Source organism: Astyanax mexicanus, chromosome 11 (assembly GCF_023375975.1).
Source record: "Astyanax mexicanus isolate ESR-SI-001 chromosome 11, AstMex3_surface, whole genome shotgun sequence".
Lineage (NCBI taxonomy): Eukaryota > Metazoa > Chordata > Actinopteri > Characiformes > Acestrorhamphidae > Astyanax > Astyanax mexicanus.
The window spans coordinates 17,443,333-17,465,598 of record NC_064418.1 but is presented as its reverse complement, the minus strand read 5'-3'; the positions used below and the strand labels follow the sequence as shown (position 1 = coordinate 17,465,598).

At 40.5% G+C, this 22,266-nt stretch overlaps 1 protein-coding gene across 1 annotated transcript; it reads right to left on the bottom strand.

The window, feature by feature from the left end:
* Positions 1-365: 365 nt before the first annotated feature.
* LOC125804929 (protein mono-ADP-ribosyltransferase PARP14-like) lies at positions 366-12,637 on the bottom strand. The gene is made up of 4 exons (XM_049484824.1): positions 12,511-12,637; positions 4,516-6,111; positions 2,101-2,709; positions 366-547 (listed from the first exon to the last, which is right to left on the bottom strand). Exons 1-4 carry the CDS (start codon positions 12,635-12,637, stop codon positions 366-368), a joined length of 2,514 nt encoding a protein of 837 aa, XP_049340781.1.
* Between the last annotated feature and the right edge of the window lie 9,629 nt (positions 12,638-22,266).

Below are 22,266 nucleotides of genomic sequence, written 5' to 3'. Positions count from 1 at the left end.
TCAGTAATCTACATTTATAATCTGCTGATTATTAATGCTGTAGTGTTAAGTTAGATATTACAATGTGCAGATTTTGCCGTGGTGGGGTCCTGCCCCGCCGCGAGAAGCCTCCCATGTGGGGAGAGCTCCTGCTGTTGCACGGACATTTCCTCCCTTTTAGTTTGTTTTTTACGACCAAAGTAAGATAAATACAGTAAATTCCAGATGAAATAAACCTTTTACTAATGCAGGATGCCTGTCTGTATGTTATAAACTATATTAAGATCAAATTTTCCTAAAGTATACATGATACGCATATCAATGATCTCTACAAAGTGTAATGGTGTTTATTAAGGAGGGCTTATTTTCTTCTAAACATCGCTGGTCTAGAAGCCATCAAGCGGGAGCATTCGTTTGTTTATGCTGTTGAGGTGCATGAGCCAGGAGCGGATGGCCCTATAATCATCTCGGTGGAGTCCAGAGTCAATCTGGACCGTCTCAAGAAAAAGTTCCACGAAGTGGAAGGAAAGTAGCAAAACTCTGTCCACACTAGGTACCAGTGTTGATGCTGTATAACCAGTTTCAAACAGTAGGCACCATTCAAGACTATCTAACTAGCAAACTATACCCATGGCAGGATTACTGACAGGAGCAGTGGGGCCAGCGCCCAGGGGCCCTGACCCAAAACATTTTGCGATGCCTTTCAACATTTATTATACAATATATTTTTATGTCTTATTCCTATTTATTTCTTTGCCCAGGGGCCCAGACTATCCTTAATCCGTCCTTGACTATACCAGTCTTAGCCGCAAACTATCACAAACTGCAGCAACTGCGTTTGGGCAGGGTTGTCATAATTGCAAAAAACAAAATCACTACAAAAGCTGCAGCAAATCTAAACCACGAAGCCTAAACAGCTCTAAAAGAAAGACTTTTAGTCTGTGCACAGTGAAACAGCACACAACTGACAAGAAATCAGACTGTGCATCAATCCTAAAGACCTCAACACAGCATGGAAAATTCCCCATCACCCCATACATAGTGTTGACGAAGTAGCAGCAGATGTTAGGGCCACCATGTTCTCAGTATTGGATGCAAAAAATCCTTCTGGTCAATTCGCCTTGACAGGAACTCCTCAATGATGACAATTTAGATCAGAGGTCACCAATAGGCGGTCCAGACCTAGACGTTGTCCAATGCGGACCCAAATTGATAAATTTCAGAGAAAGATTTAATTTTGATTTGATTTAATTACTGAGTTTATACTATGGGCTGTGCTTTGTGGCGCAGTAAACTTACACACCAATTAAGTGTGGTGTAAGATCATTAAACTCTGTCCTCTGCCATTCAGATCTGTGCAGACCGCTGCCCCGGCTACAAACACTCAGTGGAGTAATTCAAAGAGAATAGCAAACACTACCAAGTGTTAGAATTTCCTACTGACAATGCTAGACAATCCATGAACATTTCAAAGATTTTGCCATGCAATGGAACTTCATTCATGCCACCTGAGTCCTGAGTATCCACAGTCAAACGGTCTTGCAGAGAGAGCAGTCTGTAGCGCTAACGAGTTGATGGAGAAATCTCATAGGGATGGATCTTTTTAATCTCCTAAACCTAAGAAACATTTCTCGAGATTCAACATTGGGTTTTCCAGCTCAACGTCTGTCACACCAGACCCTGTACAGTCACAGCACATATTTGCTATTGAAGCCTTAATAAGCTATTAATTGCTATTTGACCGTAGTTAGCTTTTTTGAGGTCATTAATATAAGGGTTCACATAGTTTTTACACAAGCACTATGAGGTTTTTATGGCTTTTATGACATGAATGATCAGATTTTGTGTTATTATTTTAGGCACATTATATTTGCCAATACCCTTGACTTGGATGATGATCAGATCACATTCATGAAATTCCAAAGGGTTCACATACTTTTTTTTTTGCCATTGTATGAAATAAAACAGCAATATTTTTTGCCATTGTATGAAATAAAACAGCAATATTGGAGTGTGGGGAGACGATACCATTAACCTCCATTACACAGTTTCACTAATTACGCTGTGCCTCTGAATATACCTAAATTAACTAAAATGGAGATGTTTTATAAAAATGGGTACCTTGTAATTTATCAATACGCTTGATGTTCATCTGATTACCACCAACAGCGCTCACAGCAGGACCCTCTGGCATTGTGACTTTGTATGCTTGGCCTTGCACGGTGATGTCCACATGAGGAGACTTTAGCGTTAAAGCTTGTTCCAGCTTGAAGTTCGTGAGCTGATCGAAGCTGTGGTACTGGCCACCCTGCTCGTATTGCCATTCTACCATCTCACTTGCAAACTCCATATCTTTCTTCAGGCTAAAATCATCTCTGGCTTTTCTAAGCATGGTCTGGATCTCACTGACAGCCATCAGAACATCCCTGCTGAGGCCTTCCACCAGAATGGTGGTGTCATCAGACCCCGCCCCATGAGTCTTGTGCTCCACTCTCACACTGACATCCATGGATTTTTGCAGCTCTTGAATTCGTTGTTGGTCTTTATCAGACAGATTAAGGATCATTGGATCAGAGATCGATTCGAATGCCTGCTCGTCTGAGATGAGCTTCTCTATCCACTGCTTGGCCTGGTCCACTGCAGCTCGGGAAGGTCCACAGATGGAAAAGCAAGCGGGATTCAACACTTTTCCATCAATTGCAAAGTCCTTTGCCACCTGTTGCTGGTCACCTGGTCAAAATGGACAAGTTTATTTCTCATTCAGGTACAAATTTTTTTGTTTTGTTTTTAATTTTTGAAAGGAAGCAATAGCTTGATTGCATTCCCATTTTCTGTCATTTTTGTGTTGTGCACAAGAAGTACTGCCTTATAAAAGAAAGGTTTCAGTTTTAAGTGACAAAATGCAATATTTGACATAAGTGGTGTTATGTGGTCAGAAGCCTATTGATTGCCATTGTGATGTGCAGTTTTCTATACTGTGTGGGGTACTTCAGTGGATAACATGCTAGCATCTGTTTTTCCAGCATAATATCCTGGCGTTACCTAATTGTGGGTCATGGTCAAGACAGTTGTAATGTCATATATATGTCATATTTGTGTATCATGATACAGGGGTTATGATTCAATATATTACTATATATTGTTATTCTGTAAGCAAGGCAATACATTAAGGCTACGTTCAAATTACCAGGCTGAAGTGATTCAAATCAGATTTTTTGCTCAATGTGGCTCAGATCAGATTTTTTCATGGCTGTATTTACTTGCCAATGCAATTTTTACTTGCTCATGTGGTCCGAATACAAATACAATCCATGGACATCAATGTGAATGGTCAAATCGGAATTCATGCGTCTTTTTCTTATACATGGGCTACATGCTTCTCTCTCATACCCACACATCTCTTGGTGCAGCTGTGCAACTATATCTGCAAAAACAGCAAAAGCAAACCGCCCAGCCTTATTTCTCCTCCTCAAACTGAGCATGTACTTCAGACCAGCTGTTTGCTCTCCACTCGGGCAAAAGATATCAAATATGAAGTTTTTTTGTTGGTGGTGAAGAAGGGCGTTGTTTATACACGTAAAGATGTACGCATGTGAGGCTTTTCAGGGACAGATTGGTTCACATTACATACAGGTACAGGTCACTTACAATTATAAATGTACACCGTCAAGAGCAATGTGGCTTGTAATGTAAATGTAGCCTATAATTGTTTAACACTAATTTTAGAAAAAAAATGAGTATAAAAAACACACTATTATATTTATAAAATCTGAATAAACAAAAACTTTTCTTTTTATGCAATCAAAACAGTGGGATCTAACACTGCTATCTAGTAGGCGGGGTTTAAACACAACACTAAATTACACCTCTGACACCAGTCATTACATGTTCTAAAAACTTTAAATCAATATTGTTTTTTTGAAAACCAATACGGTTTGCTAAAAAAACATTTAAATATTTCAATATATCAATGTTTTCTTACAACCTTTCTGGTCATACAATACAGCCAACTTGGTCAGGCTGGTCCTGCTGGTCTTACTCAGCCAGCATGGTCTAGTTTGAATAAATTCCTCATGCTTGTAGACCAGATTAAGAAGTTTAAACTGTTTGAGCTATTTTATTAGCATATATATGTAAAACAAAGAAACTTTCATTTAACACCAGCTAGGGTAGTTAGCCTAGTCACAGCTAGGACTGGGCAGTATCAGTTTGTTTTGTATATGGTATTACTGGGAACAGAGAGTAGTGTAAACTGCATTGTTCCTGCATTGATGTAGCTTCCATACCATCTCATCCTAGGTTATTTCACCAATTAATGAGTTCTTATAGCACCCACACTCTTAAGGCCAACTAAGTGCAAATAAAACACAATAAGCTATTTTGGCTGTGTAGTTTGGACATACACTCATAATTTTATTTATATCTGTATAAGGTATTTTGTGTTTTACTGCCAGCCCTACACCTGGCTCAGTCAATAAGACCTTAGAGCTGGAACTGTCTATTTTATTAATAAATAATTAAACAATAAGACTGTACCTTTGCTGTGCTGCTGCTGGACAGTGCCTTGTCTATATTTGTTGACCACAATCTCTGCTCTTTCAGGTGTAAAGACACCTTTCTTTCCACTGGCACCACCAGACTCGTTCTCATCTACTAACTCCACCAAGCATCCTGTATTGTTCTTGGCTTCAGAAATGTACATTGTCTCCTTCTTCTTGAAGAACTTCCTGGCACCAGGCTTAGCTACTTTCAAGTTGCCCTGGTAAACAGTAGAAAGTAGGTCCTCAAAGACAGGCGTACACTGAGAGATATGAACCCTTGGGCCATTCAATGAGATTTTGTCATCTTTGAAATCAACATTCACTTTGTTTTTCACCATTTCAAACCAGTCCTGCTTTCTGTGCTCCTCGATAAATCTGATAACAATCCCGTCTGCTTCAAGGCTTGTGGTAATGCTAGAATTGGCCTCAAGAAAATCAGTCAGCTGTTCCAGGACTAATTCAAGCGCATCAGCAAAACCAGAAACTGTAACTTGGTTGCCTGATGTGTTTATTAAAACAACCTTTACTGGAGAATTGAACGAGCTATTTAAGCTAGTAATGAGATCTTGCCATTCTGCCTTCCTGGTCACCCTGGGGTCCTCCACATCAAGGCATTTATAGATTAACACTGTTTTCAAATGTTCCTCACCATCCTTCAATGTCTTCTCAGTTTTGGCGATAAGCGATGCGACATTGTCCTTTATCTCCAAGGATGCAATGATTCCTCTGGATAAGAATAAATCATTAGTGAGATCCTCCTTGTCCCTCTTGGTCAGAAACTCCAGTATAGATGGGTGGAGCTCCACCACTCTCCGATTGAGGCTAAGAATTTTCTGTAAAATCCTTATTTTTGATTCCAGTACTTCTTGCTTTAGACCATAGAGAACTAACTTTTGACTGTGAGAGTGGTAATTCAGCTCCATCTCTGGAAATTTGCTTTGTATTTCCAGCTCAACACCACCTAGCCTGACGATCTCATAAATGGAGTAAGCCATGCTGACCTCATCTGTAATGCTGCCCTTTTCCCTTTGGATTCTTTGAGTTATGCTGTCTGTGGCTCTATTCACAGCATCTCTAGTTCTGCTTACATCTTCTGCAAGGCCCGCAAGAATCACTGTTGCTTGATTTTCCTGAAGGACGAGGGTCACAGGTTCAGCACAAAGGGTCTTTTGGATTTCTTCCACCGCCTCACTCCACGCATCTCTCAGAATATTGATCTCTAATGATTTATATTTGGACATTTCAGCAACAAACTCAGCAGAGGCCTTCTCTCTCCATGCCTGGATGAGCTTTCTTGTCTGGGAACCTTGCTGAAGTAGAGAAGCTAGAGGGATAATTTTCATAGATGAGGCTTGAAGATCCAGCTGACAGTAATGTTTGCACATCTCTTGCTTGATCAGGTCCAACTTTTCTCGGTTTTCTTGGAGATATTTCCCAATAGATATATCAATATTCTCTGTGAAGATTTCTGGGAGTCTCAGCATGGGTCTGTCTTTTCCATAGAGGGCTGTTTCCAAAGAGTCGTAGTATGGGAATACTTTGAGAGGTTGCTGTTTAATCTGGTGTTGTTTTCCTAGAACATTGTTTACAGCTGGGAAAACACACAAAGGGTTTAATATTTACATTAATGTATTGGTTATTGAGTTTAAAATAATGAACAACATATCAAGAAGTGAATAATTACATTTTTGGTTTTTAGAGACTTTGTTACAATCCTCTTTTACATTTTGGAATTTCAAGCTCGCAAACAAGAATGGAGAACATTAGATTTACATATTCATATTCTGTCAATCATTTAATTCTAAACTGGCCTTCTTAAAATATCCACCTTATTATGCCACACCATCTTCCAAAAGTGTGTTTCTTCCACATTTGTGGTAAAACATATGGTCAAGTTTAAAGTTTTCGGGTTGTATCATATTTAAATTGAATGCACTCTGAAGTAGTTACTGCTTAGGATACTGATTATAAAGTAATTCAACAGTTTAACGTTGTTTATATCTTAATAAAGCATAAGTGGGGACACTACGCTAACTAACATATATCCACTACCTTCTAAAGAAGAGAATGTGCGTCCGTGGTTAAAGGAGCTACATTTCAAACATCCACTCAAACATCCATATACAGTGGTATGAAAAAGTTTGGGCACCTATGATAATCCCAGCGCGAGTTCAGAGACTGCTGTGTGTTCGTTTTCACGGAGACGTGGTTAACGGACTCCATCCCGGACTCCGCGATTGAGGTGAGCGGCATGCTATGCTACCGCGCGGACCGCGACGCCGGCCTCTCGGGCAAAGTACGTGGAGGTGGGGTGTTTGTTTACATCAACACAGCATGGTGTAACAACGCTGCGCTGATCTCCAGCTACTGCTCGCCGCTGGTGGAGTTTGCTGTAGTCAGAGCCAGGCCATTCTACCTGCCCAGAGAGCTTAGCAGCGTGTACATAATAGCAGTGTATGTAGCACCCAGTGCTAATGCTAACGGTGCTAATGCTAACGCTCTGCAAGAACTGTACACTGTTATCTCCAAACTCCAGAACTCACACCCCGACGGACTGTTTATTGTTGCTGGTGATTTCAATCACAGTAATCTGAAGGCTCTGCTGCCCAGCTTTCACCAACATGTGGATTTTCCAACCCGTGGAGCTAACCTGCTCGATTGTGTGTATACTAACATTCCCAGTTCGTACAGAGCAGAGCCCCGCCCTCACTACGGCTACTCTGATCATATCACTGTCATGCTCATCCCAGCATACAGACAGCTCATCAGACGTGCCAAATCAGAGAAGAAGCAAGTTACAACCTGGCCTCCAGGAGCCATCTCTGCTCTTCAGGACTGTTTTGAGCACACTGACTGGGACATGTTCAGAGAAGCTGCTACTTCTGATGACTCCATCAACCTGGAGGAGTACACAGACTCAGTGACTGGCTACATCAGCAAGTGCATTGAGGATGTTACTGTCTCCAAAACCATCACATCCCGCCCCAACCAGAAGCCGTGGATGACTGCAGAGGTGCGTGTGCTGCTGAGATCCCGAGACAAGGCCTTTAAGTCAGAGGACAGGGCTGGCCTCCGAACAGCTAGAGCCAAGCTCTCCCGGGGGATCAGAGAGGCAAAGCGCACCTACGCAAAGAAAATCCACGCCCACTTCCAGGACACTACTGACACTCGGCGCATGTGGCAGGGCATCCAGACCATCACCAACTACAAGTCACCCTCCCCTGCTTGTAACAGTGATGCCTCCCTTCCAGATGCACTGAACTCCTTCTACGCAAGGTTCGAAGCACAGAACTACACGACAGCAAGGAAGACTACACCTCCTCCAAACGACCAGGTACTGTGCCTGTCCTCAGCTGATGTGCGGAAAACTCTACTCAGAGTCAACCCACGGAAAGCCCCAGGACCAGACAGCATTCCTGGCAGAGTGCTCAGAGGATGTGCAGAACAACTTACGGATGTTCTCACAGACATTTTCAACATCTCTCTGAGTACTGCAATCGTGCCGACGTGCTTCAAGACGACCACCATCGTCCCTGTGCCGAAGAAGTCTCAAGTGTCCTGCCTTAATGACTACTGTCCCATTGCACTTACTCCCATCATCATGAAGTGCTTTGAGAAGCTGGTCATGAGGCACATCAAAAACCAGCTCCCGTCCTCACTGGACCCTCTGCAGTTTGCGTATCGTCCAAACAGATCAACAGACGATGCCATCTCTACTGCGCTCCACCTGGCTCTCACCCACCTGGACAACAAAGACTGCTATGTTCGAATGCTGTTCATCGACTTCAGTTCAGCATTCAACACCATCATCCCTCAGCATCTGATCGGAAAACTGAGCTTGCTGGGCCTGAACTCCTCCCTCTGCAACTGGGTTTTAGACTTCCTGACTGAGAGACCACAATCAGTCAGGATTGGAAACAACACCTCCAGCACCACCATACTGAGCACCGGCGCCCCCCAGGGCTGTGTGCTCAGCCCACTGCTGTTCACTCTGCTGACTCATGACTGTACTGCAAAGTACAGCTCAAACCACATCATCAAGTTCGCTGATGACACAACTGTAGTTGGCCTCATCAGCAAGAACGACGAGTCAGCATACAGAGAGGAGGTGCAGTGGCTGACGGACTGGTGCAGAACCAACAACCTATCTCTTAACGTGGATAAAACCAAGGAGATGGTTGTTGACTTCAGGAGAGCTCCAGGTGTCCACCACCCGCTGAACATCAACGGCTCTGCTGTGGAAATTGTGGATAACACCAAGTTCCTCGGTGTTCACATTGCAGAGAACCTCACCTGGACCTTAACACCAGCTCCATAACCAAGAAAGCCCAGCAGCGCCTCTACTTCCTGCGGAGACTGAGGAAAGCACATCTCCCACCCCCCATCCTCACCATGTTCTACAGAGGGACTGTAGAAAGCATCCTGAGCACCTGCATTACCGTCTGGTTTGGGAATTGCAACACCTCAGACCGCAAGACCCTACAGCGGATAGTGCGGACAGCTGAGAAAATCATCGGAGTCTCTCTTCCCTCCATCACCGAGATCTACACCACACGCTGCATCCGCAAAGCCACCAGCATTGTGGACGACCCCACCCATCCCTCACACGGACTCTTCGCTCTGATGCCGTCCGGCAGAAGATTCAGGAGCATCCGAGCCTCCACTACTAGACTCTGCAACAGCTTCATCCACCAGGCAGTCAGACTTCTCAACGCACAGAGACAGAACTGAACTCCCACCCCACCCACCACTCACCCAACACACTCGCACAAAACTAAACTGTACACCCCCCCCTTTACACTCACAAAGAACTGAACTTCACACACACACACCCAGTCAGCACACAGAGGCTGACATGACTTTATTTGCTGCACTCTTAAAAACTATAAACTCTACCTCAGTAACTGCTGTGATTATATATGTTACAGTATGTCACACATCTCTGCACCTTATCCCCACTATACACTTTATTATACCGTATCGGTACTGCACTGTCCTGTCTTTAAATTGTCTCGTCCTTTGTATTTATTGTATTTATTGTTATTTAGTGTTATAATTTTATAATTTTATGTTGCACTGTCGTCACTCCTGCACTTTATGTTGTCTATTGCTTGTTGTTCTATGTTGCACCATGGTTCCGGAGGAACGTAATTTCATCACACTGTGTACCTGTACTCAGATGTAATGACAATAAAAGCCTCTTGACTCTTGACTTGACTTGGTTTCTCCTCCACAGAATGGTAAGAGCAGATGTATGGAGGTTTGGATGTATGTTATCAATCCAGTGCCACTAACCACAGACGCAGCTCCTCTTCTGTAGAAGGGGGGCGATATAAGTTAAATGAAGGTCCTCAACACTGCAAACCTTTTGTGTTGTGTTCGTTACTCAGCTGTTCTCCTGTTCTTTCAGTTACTGTGGCAAACTCTAGCTGAGCATATTGTACTACTCGTTCTGTATGTTTATTATTACTGGGGTAATCAGTGTAATCAGTATCAATGGTAAGCTGCTGCACTGGAAATTCCAAAATGTGGTAAAATTAACACAGGAAAAAATAATTGTTGGGATTGGTGAACACTGAAGAACAGTGAGATGGAAACTGGCAATTTTGTGATTGAAACATATGGGGGTGGGCAAGGCTACACATCACACTACAACCAGCCAACAGAAGTGCTAGACCTGTGGTTGCTTTATTTTGAGAGAGCATGTGCAGCCCTTAATTGGGACAATTTCCCATCTTCTAATGGCTACTTTCAGCAAAATATTTATGCCACAATATCAGAGGATGAAATCCCTAAAACATCTGCTGGAACTGCATGATGAAATCATGCCAACATGAACTAGAATCAGAAGCAATGTTTCCAGTAACTGGCGGAATCCATACAACAACAAATTAAGGGTTCTAAAGCTACCCAATATTACTGCATTTTCTAATAAAGTGTTTAGTGAGTATGTTTGTAGGTTTTGCATTTACCACAATGCAGTAAGCTAAGTACAACTCTAAATCAGAAAACCTTAGGACATATAAACAAGCATTGATTCCTCCATTCCCATTAAATGTAGACAGGATTAGCCCAATGTATTTCATGTTTTATCTGCTCAGCTTAATTAAATTTATTGATAAACATCCATCCTTGCATTGTAAGCCTGTAATACATTCCAAAAGCATTAACCGCTTTTTGTCTTTTCACAACACTTTACACTTCTCACAATTCTTCCACAACCAAACCTTTATAGTGTGTGTTGCATGTGGTTTTGCACTGTCTTGTTAAAATGCAAGGAGGTCTCTGAAAAAGATGTTGTTTTTAAGGCAGCACTTGTTCCCTGTGCTACCATGTTTTTCTACATAAGTGATACATCAAAGAAGTGAATGGATATACCCACATACCATTACAGACCCTGGATTATGGACTTGTTTCTGATAACAGTCTAAACTGTCTAAGTCTTTTCATACTTTGGTCTGGAGCTTAAATCATTCTTGTTTTCCAAAAAAAGTCTTGAAATTCCTTCCAATTCATTAAAAGGTGTAATAATATCATGCATTGTAGAAGAGAGAATGCAAATCAATACTTTTCTCCAATATTTGATACAGAATGGAGTTCATCTGGCCATCTTTTCTCCTACTCTTTTGCATACTGCTTTTGTTATTTCAATCACCTGTTGACATCACCTGTTTGAAATATTTTTTTTACTTAATTACTAGCCTTAAAGTTTCCCCATTCCAACTTATTTTGGAATTTGTTTGCAGGATTGGCCGCATGTTAACAAATAAAATAAAGTTGAGCAGACAAAACATAAAATAGCTTGGGTTTATACAGTCAGTAATCTAATAAAAAATACCTTATTTGCATTGTTAATACTGTTCTATTTTTTTCTGATTTGGTAGCAGTCCTAATGTAAGTGTTTCCACATCATACAGTCTAAAAGAGCCTTTACCTGTGTGGTCTTGAAAGGTGATTATTGCTGACGGTCCATCTTTCAGCATTTTTATGTCACCTTTTATCTCACCAAACTTTTCAAAATACAGAAATATGTAGTCAGAATTAAGATTTAAAGGTAAATCCTCAGCTTTCACTTTTGTAGTCATCTCCAGAGGTCTGACAGCCAGGCTGTTTTTCTTGAAGATTGAGTGAGACGGGCAGAACAGGATGAAGTTTTCTGCACCTAATGCACAAACATGGTCAAACATGAGCTCTTATTCATGCATAATATTGTTACTACATTAACAACAATTACATTACATTGTGTTATACATCAAAAATAAATGCAGTGCCTTGAAATGGTTTTCATTTCATGGTTCACATTATTTGCACATCACACTGAATATACAATCCCTACTGTGAAACATGGTGGTGGCAGCATCATACTGTGGGGATGCTTTTTTCAGCATGCACAGGGAAGCTGGTCAGAGTTGATGGTAAGGTGGATGGAGTTAAACATTGCTGTTTAACTGATGCTTTTCATCCAGTCAGACAGAGCTTGAGCAAAAATGTCAGCCTCTAGATGTGCAAAGCTGATAGAGATATACCCCAAAAGACCTGTAGCTCTAACTGCAGTGAAAGGTGGTCCTACAAAGTATTGACTCTGGAGGGCTGAATATAAATACATGGCATATTTTCTAGATATTTTAGTTTTTATTTAGAAACTATGTATTATTTTCTTTTCAATTTACAGTTACTTGACACTTCGTGTCCATCACATAAAATCCCAATAAAATATATTTTTACGTTTGTGGGTATAACGTAAATAATGTCAACATTCAATGTGCATGAATTAAATTTATGGCTGTGTATTACACATTAATTTGACAATCTGACAAAATAATGCACATATTTCAACTTTAATTTAATTTAGCTTATTTATAATTAGTTACCATATGTTTTTAATGGTATTAATTACGGATATATTTTGCAGTAAATGTTGTGTAAAGGTGCTGGTTACAAAAATAAAAAAAATATGCAAAAATTAAAAATGTTATGATCAGCAACTTACATTTTCTGCTAGTGAAAGTGACCACAGCACAGTTGCTCTCTGGGATGACTTCAATGCTAAATTTTTTGGACTCGGGTGCATCTCTGAGGACATTCTCCACCAGCATAACCAGGATCTCCTGATTCATGTTCTGGATGTTTTCCAGCACAGCTGATCTTCCTCCCTCACTCTCTTCAGTTGGCTCCTGCTTTTCTGACTTCTCACTCTGAGGTTCGGCACTGGTAGGTTGGTTTTCTTGCCTACTGAGAGCTTTGGAGATTTTTTGTTTTGGTATTATTTGTCAGAACAAATGAGAGATGTTAATTTTAAACAGTATTTAATGGGCACATATAGCCCATTAACGTGAACAAACCAGTATTTTGACTTTGTTTAAAAGTCTTTTTTATTTACAGTACCAGTTAAAAGTTTGGATGCACCTTCTATTCAAATGCTTTAATTTTTTCTATGTTCAAGGTTCTTGAATTTTTTCAACACAACTGATGCTCTCAAATACATTAAGAGGCAAGTAATTTAAGTAATTAACTCTTGAAGTTTACCACAGCTGTTAACTGAAAGCTACTCCAGGTGACTCTACCTACAGAGAAAATACCAAGATGTGGAAAGCTTTCAGTTTAAAATATAAAACACATTCTGTTTTTTGTTTAAAACACCTTTTTTGTTTATTAAATAATTTGATATGCTTTCCTTTAACATAACATATGAATAAAAAGGTCTGGCAGATAAAAATATAGTTTACAAATGAAAGATTTTACATTGATTTATGTCAGCTTTTATCCCAATACATGTGGCATACTTTACTGTTCTATTTTGCAAAAGAGCAAAACTACTGTATTAGTACACAAGAAAATATTAATACAATTGTACAAATTTATATTTGCACAGTATAAAGATTTTTTTACCATGCGAAAATACGATAGGGTTATCGCAACTAGCCCACCTTTACAGGTACTCTGCCCTGCACCATCTGTGGGCCGTTGGCATCGCTCTCTCCTCTCCTCCTCCCATCCTTCCAGACACCAGCACTGACTAGGAATGAGTGGCTGCCGCAGGTCATCAGATGGGAACCCTCCCTCTTTGATGTTTCGTCAAATTCAAGCCCATGACACATCGGGAGGGCTGGACAGCAGATCCAGCGTCCTGAACCTACCCCTGCTGGCCACCACTCAATCCTATGCCCTTGGTCCTTCAACAGCTTGCCCCTGCCACCTCACATTCCGCTGGATCCAAATCCACCGTGATGCCACCTCCGCCTGCCTGATGACGTCACCAACCAGCCGCTTCCTAGTCACACCTTCAATCCCCAATAGCCCAAGTGTCCTCCAAAGTGACTGCCCCGCAAAGCCCCTGCAGCCGACCTCTACTGGGAAATTCCAGGCCTTCCATCCTTCCATTCTTTCGAGAATTAGAGCCTGATATTTCTTCAACTTGCGCTCGCATGCCTCCTCAATCCTCTCTTCCCAGGGTACAGTCAGCTCTATAAGCACTACCTGTTTGGTATCTCTAGACCAGAGGACCCTATCTGGTCTGAAACTAGTGTGGGCTATCTCTTCCGGGAATTTAAGCTGCTTCCTCAGGTCTGCCTGCATCTCCCAGTTATTCCCTGTAGCCAGGATACACTTGTTTCTCCTTACTGTGGCTGTGCTCTCACCTGGCCTGACAAAATTCATAAAGTGGGGCCCGGTGGAAATATCTTTCGGCTTTCTCCTTGCCTGCTCGACCCCGTCTGCCAACTTAGCCAAGATTTTATCATACCAGAACTTCCCATCTGCCAGGCTTGATTGGCAAGATGAGAGGACATGCTCCAGATTAGCTGGTTTCCCACAGAGTTTACAGCTGGGGCTCTCTGCCAAACCCCATGTATAGAGGTTTGAAGGAGTCGGCAGAACATCATAGACCGAGCACAGCAGGAACTTTATTCGATGTCCTCCTTTCTCGTGCTTCCTCCCACCTTGTCCAGCTGCCCTGCTTTTTCATTGCTATGGCCTTGACATGCCGAGTTTCCTCCTCAACCTTGCGGATCTCTCTCTGCACCATGCCTCACCGTTCCTTTGGGTCTGCCTTTATCCAGCTCGTTCTGGTTGAGCAACCCAGACCAAGCCTGCCCTGGGCTACTGACCCTATGATGTCTGCCTGGTTCAGTCGACTCTCCACCTCGGTTAATGCCCTACTTGCTGAACACTTGCGGCCCGTCCTAATAAGGATATCTGCTTTGCGCACTTTTCCATCCTTACCGTCTCGCAACATCATGGCCTGTCGTATCTTTGTCGCATTGAATTCCTCTACGACTGATGTTACAGGCAGTGTGCTATACAGTCCAATGGAGCTAAATCTTCTTGGGATGCCCAACCACCTCCTTAGGTAGGTAGTAATTATTGTCTCCAGTGTCTCGACCGTGGAAACAGGTACTTCGTAGACAAGCAGTGGCCACAACAGCCTAGGGAGTACCCCTTGCTCGTACCCCCAGGCTTTGTACTTGCCGGGTAAACCGCTTTTGTCCAGGGATGTCATCCAGATGTCTGTTTGACTAAGCATCTCCCTTACGCTCTGCTTGTCATTAAGGTCTGCCCTGTACCATTTCCCTAAGCTCTTTGCTGGCCTCTCCTTTACTGTTGGGATCATGTTGTCTTTGATCTTAAAGCGGAACCGGTCCTGGACACGTTCTTTCCTCAATACCAGACTTCTGGACTTTTCAGGTTTAAACTCCATTCGTGCCCACTCTGTGAGTTCAACCAGGTCCTTCAAGATCCACCTTCCTTCTGGTACTGATTTTGCCGTAATGGTGAGGTCATCCATAAACGCTCTTACAGGTACCTGCTTTATATACCATTTGCCAGCATAGCCCCCCGTCGCAGCTTCTTTGCTGACTTAACAAGGAGGCTCATCGCTGCTGAGAATAGAATCACAGAGATTGTACATCCTGTGACAATTCCTACCTCGAGCCTCTGCCAGTCAGTGGTAAATTCTCTGCAGGTAAAACATATCTTGAAGTTGTCAAAGTAGTGCTGCAAGAGTTTTTGGAATCGCTCTGGGATGTGGTAGGTCTTTAGTGTCAACTCCACTAACTTGTGTGGAATTGTCCCGTAGGCATTTGTCTGATCTAACCACAGGACTGCCAGGTCACCCCGGTTCCTCTTTGCATCTTCTATGATTTTGCTAATTATGCTAGCACTCCACCCTTTTGGACTGAAGTATATACTCATTCTCCAACATAAAAGTTGTCACCCTCTTTGCCAGAATCCCGAGGAAGATCTTGCCTTCGATGTTCAGGAGTGAAATTGTCCAGAATTTCTTGATAGATACAGCGTCTTCTTCTTTAGGAATAAAGCATCCCTCTGCCACTAGCCAGCTGTCAGCAAGGAAATTCTTCCGCCATGCCACTCTTAGTAACCTGTAGAGTTGTCTTCTAAGCCTTTCACAGTTTTTGTATACTTTATATGGAATGCCGTTAGGCCCTGGGGCTGATCTTGCTCTGGCCTTCCTAAGGAAAGTATTCATTCCTGCCAACTCGGTTCTTCAATTCTGAAACAAATGTGTGGTTTGGCTGGTTTTATAAGCTTCTCCATGTCTCCCAAGGGATCTTCTCTTCTGGGGTCACTGTAAACCTGGTGGAGGTATCCCTCTACCTCCTCCTTTTTTGCCTGCAGCTCCCCAGATCTTTTTTCCCCCAGAAGTTTCCCCAGATATTTAAATGGGTTCTTGTTGAAATCTGTCCTTTCCTTTATCCGCCGCTTCCTGTCCCTCCGATGACATTCAGCTCACGGATTTCTCCTCTGCTGGCCAGGTTTCTCCTCTGCTGATGCTTCACAGAACGCCTTCCTCAGTCTCTGTAGATCACCTCTCAAGACTGCTATCTCCTTCACACGTCTGTTTCCTTTGGCTGGACCTTTGTTTTGGCTTTCAGCTCTTTCTTCCCAAAACGTTCAGCGCCCATACTTCAGATGATGGACTCCAGGACTTAATCTACATCATGGTCGAACCTTTCCCAATCTTTCCTCATCCCTGCAGCAAGCCAATTCACTTGTTCCTTCCCCGACTAGTGTTGCCAACTCCTCAGTAAGGAAAGTAGCTATTGGCTGTCCTAAAAGTCGCAAGAAGTCGCTAAATGCTGTCATCATCTAATTTGCATAATACATGTTTTTGAAGCTATAAAGGATTAAGGTTGTGGGAGAAAAAAAGAGTAAAAACACTCTAAATATGTTAGAAATGTTACAAATGAACTCTAACAAATTAACAACTTCTATTGCTTTTTAAATAGGCAGTCACTTTTTTTACAATAACTTCATTTTTTGCGTGAATTTTAGTGTTTTTTTTTGTTTGTTTGTTTGTTTCATTTTATTGTTTTAAGTTTTCTTTATTTTTAAACCTATTATATACAAATTGTTAAATGGTTCAATAAATATTTAGCTTTTTACAAAGAATCAGACACTGTGGATGAGGTGAGTGACAGGCTATGTGGTGAATGAGGTGAGTGACTGACTGAGACTGTGTGAGTTCAATTCAGTGATTTCTTTTCATGTCACACTAAAGACACATTTATATTTACATCCTGCTCTGTAAATACGTGGGCGGGGTCAGTCAGTGGTGGCTTTGGTCATGCGCAGTTTATTTACAGTGTGTTCGTGGAGTGGTGTGGGTGAGACTGCACTGTGAGTGTTGTGGGGCGGGGCTCACGGCAGCCCCCGCTGCTCGCTGCGGACAGTAACTGAAGAGTGCGTGTGTTCATCTCAGAGTCGCCAAAAGTCTCCAATAACACCACAAAAACTCGCTAGATTTGTCGCTAAACGCTTTTTTACACAAAAAGTCGCTAGAGGGTCTGAAAAGTCGCTAAAGATAGCAACATAGTCGCCAAGTTGGCAACACTGTCCCCGACGCTCCTACACCGGCGCCCTGTCCAGGTTGTATAGCCTTCTGAATCCCTTCTGTTACTGTCTGGTGCCTTTTGTCCTCCGATACATCAGCCGTGCCGTCCCTGCCTCCCTCTTCATCATGTGCCTGGAGATTCCGAGGGCTGTGGTTTGCCTCTTGCCCTGGCCTCTCCTCCGTCTCTCCAGATTTCCCTGTGCGTTGCACATTACACTCAGGATGCAGACACTTCATCTTTGACTGGTGTATCCTCAGACCCCTTTCATTCTTGCATATCTTCCCACAGTTACAGACCCGTGATAAATCGCTTTGCTGTTCAGTAGTCGATTGTCCATCATGGGCGGTCATAACAATGATCCGTCCTATGGGTCGATCATCCTCCACCGCTCTCGCTCGACCCCGGGGTTGTCAAACAGATAATGCATTAAAAAAATCAATTTTTAACTGTAAAATTAATTGCCCATTTTTTGTGTGTGTGTGTGTGGGGGGGTGCAATATAGTTCTTTAAATTGCATAAAAATAATAATAATTTAGACATTTCATCAATAATTAATTTATTTTCATCCCGTCATTTTGAGATAACTCTGCCCCTTAAAGAAAGTGACCTATGTCACTTGACTGAAGTGCACATTCAGCAATTAATACTGTTAATTTCAATTAATATTTCTCCTATTGTCTCCATACTTAGGCTTAAGCTGAGCTAAAGCTAAAGTTGTTCACCCTGTTTGTCAGGCCAGCGCCTTCCTGTCTGTCTGCCAAAGACTCTAATTCTGTGACACAGAACTACACTCCCCAGAATTCCCCTATGCTTTGGGAATTATTTGGGAAATATTGCAGTAATTAAGATAATTAAAAAAAAAATGTATCTTCAGAACAAAACAACAAAGTTGAAGCTGAAAAAATATGATTTGTAGTGTGTAGTCTGAAGTTTTATAAATGTAAGGAATAGTAAAAAAAAAATTGTAATTACTTACTGCAGATTATTTCTTTAGTTTTTACAAAGTATATGAAGTATTTCACTAAAAAGGTAACCTCTGTATTTCAAACTTACTACAGAAAAATGGGTCTACTGCAACTGTGTGCTGAATTACATAGTGTTTAAATAAATTAAGTATCTGGTTCTGAAACATTTGGTATTTTTTTGTATTAAATAATATATTATGTTTAAACTCTGTTTTTTCTCAATTTGTGCATATGGACACATTCTTTTTGGACTCTTTTCACCCTCTGGTGGCCCGACAATCCGGGAAAAGAGATTCTTCAATAAGTGTTCTTCCTTTTTTGCTAATTATGTCACGATTAAATATTTTTGACCGAGATATAAACCTGTTTTAAAAAGAACTAATAAAACACTAATGTTACAATATTATGAATGACAAATAAGGGATAGACACATATTTTGGGCTAGTTTAAGCTTCTAAAGGGTAGGTTTTAGATTGACTTTGGACTGGATATTTTTGTTGGATCTGGCAACCCTGCCTACATTAATGTTCCTGAGCTTTTAGGAAAACATTATTAAATGAAACATCAATTTTAAAAATCTTAGTTTACACAACACTGCCAAAGATAGATAAAGAAAGTAACGCAAATAAAATGATGTGTAAATAATAGTATTTAAGAAAGTGTATTATAAGTAGTATATATTTAATTATGTGTTTTATTACAGAGTCTGTGAAAATGTTTGGACACCCCTGCTCTAAAGATTCTCTGGTAATGTTTAGTAGCTTATTCAGATATTCGAAAATCCAAAGAGGGGACAATTTCTGCTGCAAACATAGTGTTTGCCTGTGTATTTTTAGTTGGATGTTTCTGTATGCTCTCTGCTGATTTAATCACTTGACATTTTGAATATTTGTGTGTACTTTGCTGCAAAATTTAAAGCAAAATCATATAATATTTTAGAATTTTGAACCTGAGTGGAACTATCCTGCAATGCAGCTAATGACAGCAGAAACCTTGCAGTTTCATAAAGTAAAGACAAGCTAACCTGGTTGTTGTTCTGGGATTGGAGACTGTGATTCCTGTAAAATAAATAAAGAGACTTGAGCAGTCACACTTACACAAGACATTTAGGATGTTTTCACATGTTTGATGTGTTTGTTACATTGTACTTGGACTGCACAATATGTAATTTCATCATTGTTACTGGGACGTGAACATGCACAATAGTCACTTCACAGTATGAGAAATGTCAACTTTTTAAAAAATCTTTGGTAGAGGTGGGCAATATAACAATATTTTATGGAGTCATAAGATGTTTGCTTATCACGTATACCACCAGTACCAGCAGTAAAGTGTAAATTACACTGATCCAACTTCATATTTCATTACAAACACTATAATTAGTCCATATTAACTGGACAAAGGACAGAACCATTTTAATAAAACTCTACTTAGTAGGTGGTGTTTAATTTGTAGTTTTTAAGAATGTCACTACAGATGCATTTTGACGTTGAATATGTAAATAGAGATAAATAATGTATTGTATGTTTTTAAATATATTATTATTAAATTACTATTAAATTATACTTTTCCTATTTTTCATGACATATCTACCAGAGACACACTTTGTCTGCCTAATTTTTGCTTATTTTACTCCACTCTTGTAGATACAGAGTGCATTATTAATTGTATGACATGTTGGTTCACTAACTTCTGGTAAAATCTGGTAACAATTACTGTATAACTCAATATCGCAATCCACATCAAATAACAATAAAAAATGCTAATGCTCCAAGAACATGCAGTCTCATATTCCATACATATATACAAACTGAAAAGTCCAAAAGTGTGGAGCAAATGTAAAAGCTTCTTAGATAACAGAATTCATCTTAAATGGGCTTAATAAAAGCCAGTTTCAATGAAAAATAGTCAATAATTACCTGAGCAGCTGAGGCCTCTTCTGGTGAGAGATGAACATTCAGGTTTATGACATTTTTACCCAGTTTGATCTTGTGTGGCTTTCTCTTGAGTACATTTTGTCTCACTACACACACACACACACACACACACACACACACACACACACACACACACAAATAGGGGTGATATCTATGACATACTCTCTTATTTATACATTTCTTAAATAAAGTAAACTTTGCTTACATTAAATGTATATATTGTATGTATTCTATTTGTATAGATTGTTCTATGTTCTAGCAATCTAAAAAGGGGTACTGAAAGAGTAATTAAAATAATATTACTATAGTTATCATTTAAGTTGAAAACTGCAGCTTGCACCTAAAAGCAGAGTAGAAGAGCCCCACCCAATTAAAGTATTTAACGCTTATTTAATGTCAGAATTTCAACACTAACCGATGCCTATGAGAGAATGTTAAATAAATGTTGTTTTTCCATCATCAACAATAACAGATGTAATACAACCAAAACATTTTGGGTTATTCAGTGTTTTGTGAAATCAGCGGACTTTACCTTCCTCAGATTTGAAGGCGACAGTAGCTCTCTGTCCTCCCAGCAGCTTCACACAGCAGTCTCCCCCATTAGACTTTTTACTCTGGAAATAAATGGTGAGCTTGTTTTTTAGTTTGGGGGTATTGGGGTCCCATTCGCCCTGGACGAACAGGACATGAGGAAACTCGTCGGCCATCGCTGGCTGACTGTCCAATGGTGTAGACAGTGTTAGGAAGAAACAGCAGATCACTTTCGCTTTTGCTTTACCAGAACTGAAAGTTCTAATTCATGTTAATATTCGATATATAGCAGATATTCCCCTCGTTTATTCACAAACAACGTCCTAAAATCTCCAAAACTTAATGTATTTTCTAAATAGTGGTTGCACAGAGAACAAATAAAAACGGTTTAACACCGCGGTCACGCCATCTGCACTCGGTCGCGCTATCTACACCGAAAATTGGAGTGCGCGTCTAAACCGTGTTTTACGGTAGCCTCGTGCACAGCGCACCCAGGGGAGCAGAGACTGGCGCTTCTCTTAAACTTAAAATGGAACAGAAACTAGTTTTACACCTAAATAAACATGATTTAACGAGGTCTAATCCACAAATATACACTAGAAAGACCACTGCTTATCTGTAGAACAGTGTAACGTTTTGGAAATGTTTGGAGAGCTATTAAATAAGCAAATCAAATTGTTATCATATCACAGCACTAAATTCTTAGAGATCTTATTCTCATGTATCCCAGATATATGTTTAAAGTGATATTACTGTATCATTTTGGAGTAAGTGAATACCAAACTCAGGAAAAGTGTCTATTCGCTTTTGCATAAACCACATTTCAAAGTCCTATAAAACCAGCAAATCAAATTGTTATCCAATGGCACCAAGACAGTCTTGAAGAACACATTCCATAGTGTTTTGTGATTGTCTATCACTTAAAATCTCAATAAAATATAATATTATAAATATATAAATATATATATATAAATATATATATATTTATTTATAATAAGTGGTTAAGTGGTTGTAAGGTAACTAAACTAAATGGGAAAAAGCAGTCACCTTTTTGTTCATAAATTGTTATATCTGTACTAAATATTTTTTTTAGTGTTTTGTCATATCACCAGGAATACTTAACAATACTTGTAAAGTTGACAATACAAAGAAACAGGAAAAAATAAACAAGTGTCTATAGACAAAGTTATAATCACAATTGCAGTAATCAATCAATCAGTAATCAATTAAAGTTGACACACATCCCCACAAGTGTTGGAACAGTTCCTGATTGGCTGAGAGGTGACATTAGAGTGAATGAAGTGGTTTAACAGACCTGATAGTTTTGAAAATGGGCCAAACAATCAGTATCCTTTGTCAACATGGATCCTAATAAAGAATATTATATAAAATAAGTAACTTCTACTAAACACATACCCAGATTTAACAATTTTCCTTGTAGCATATTCATATTATTATTTAA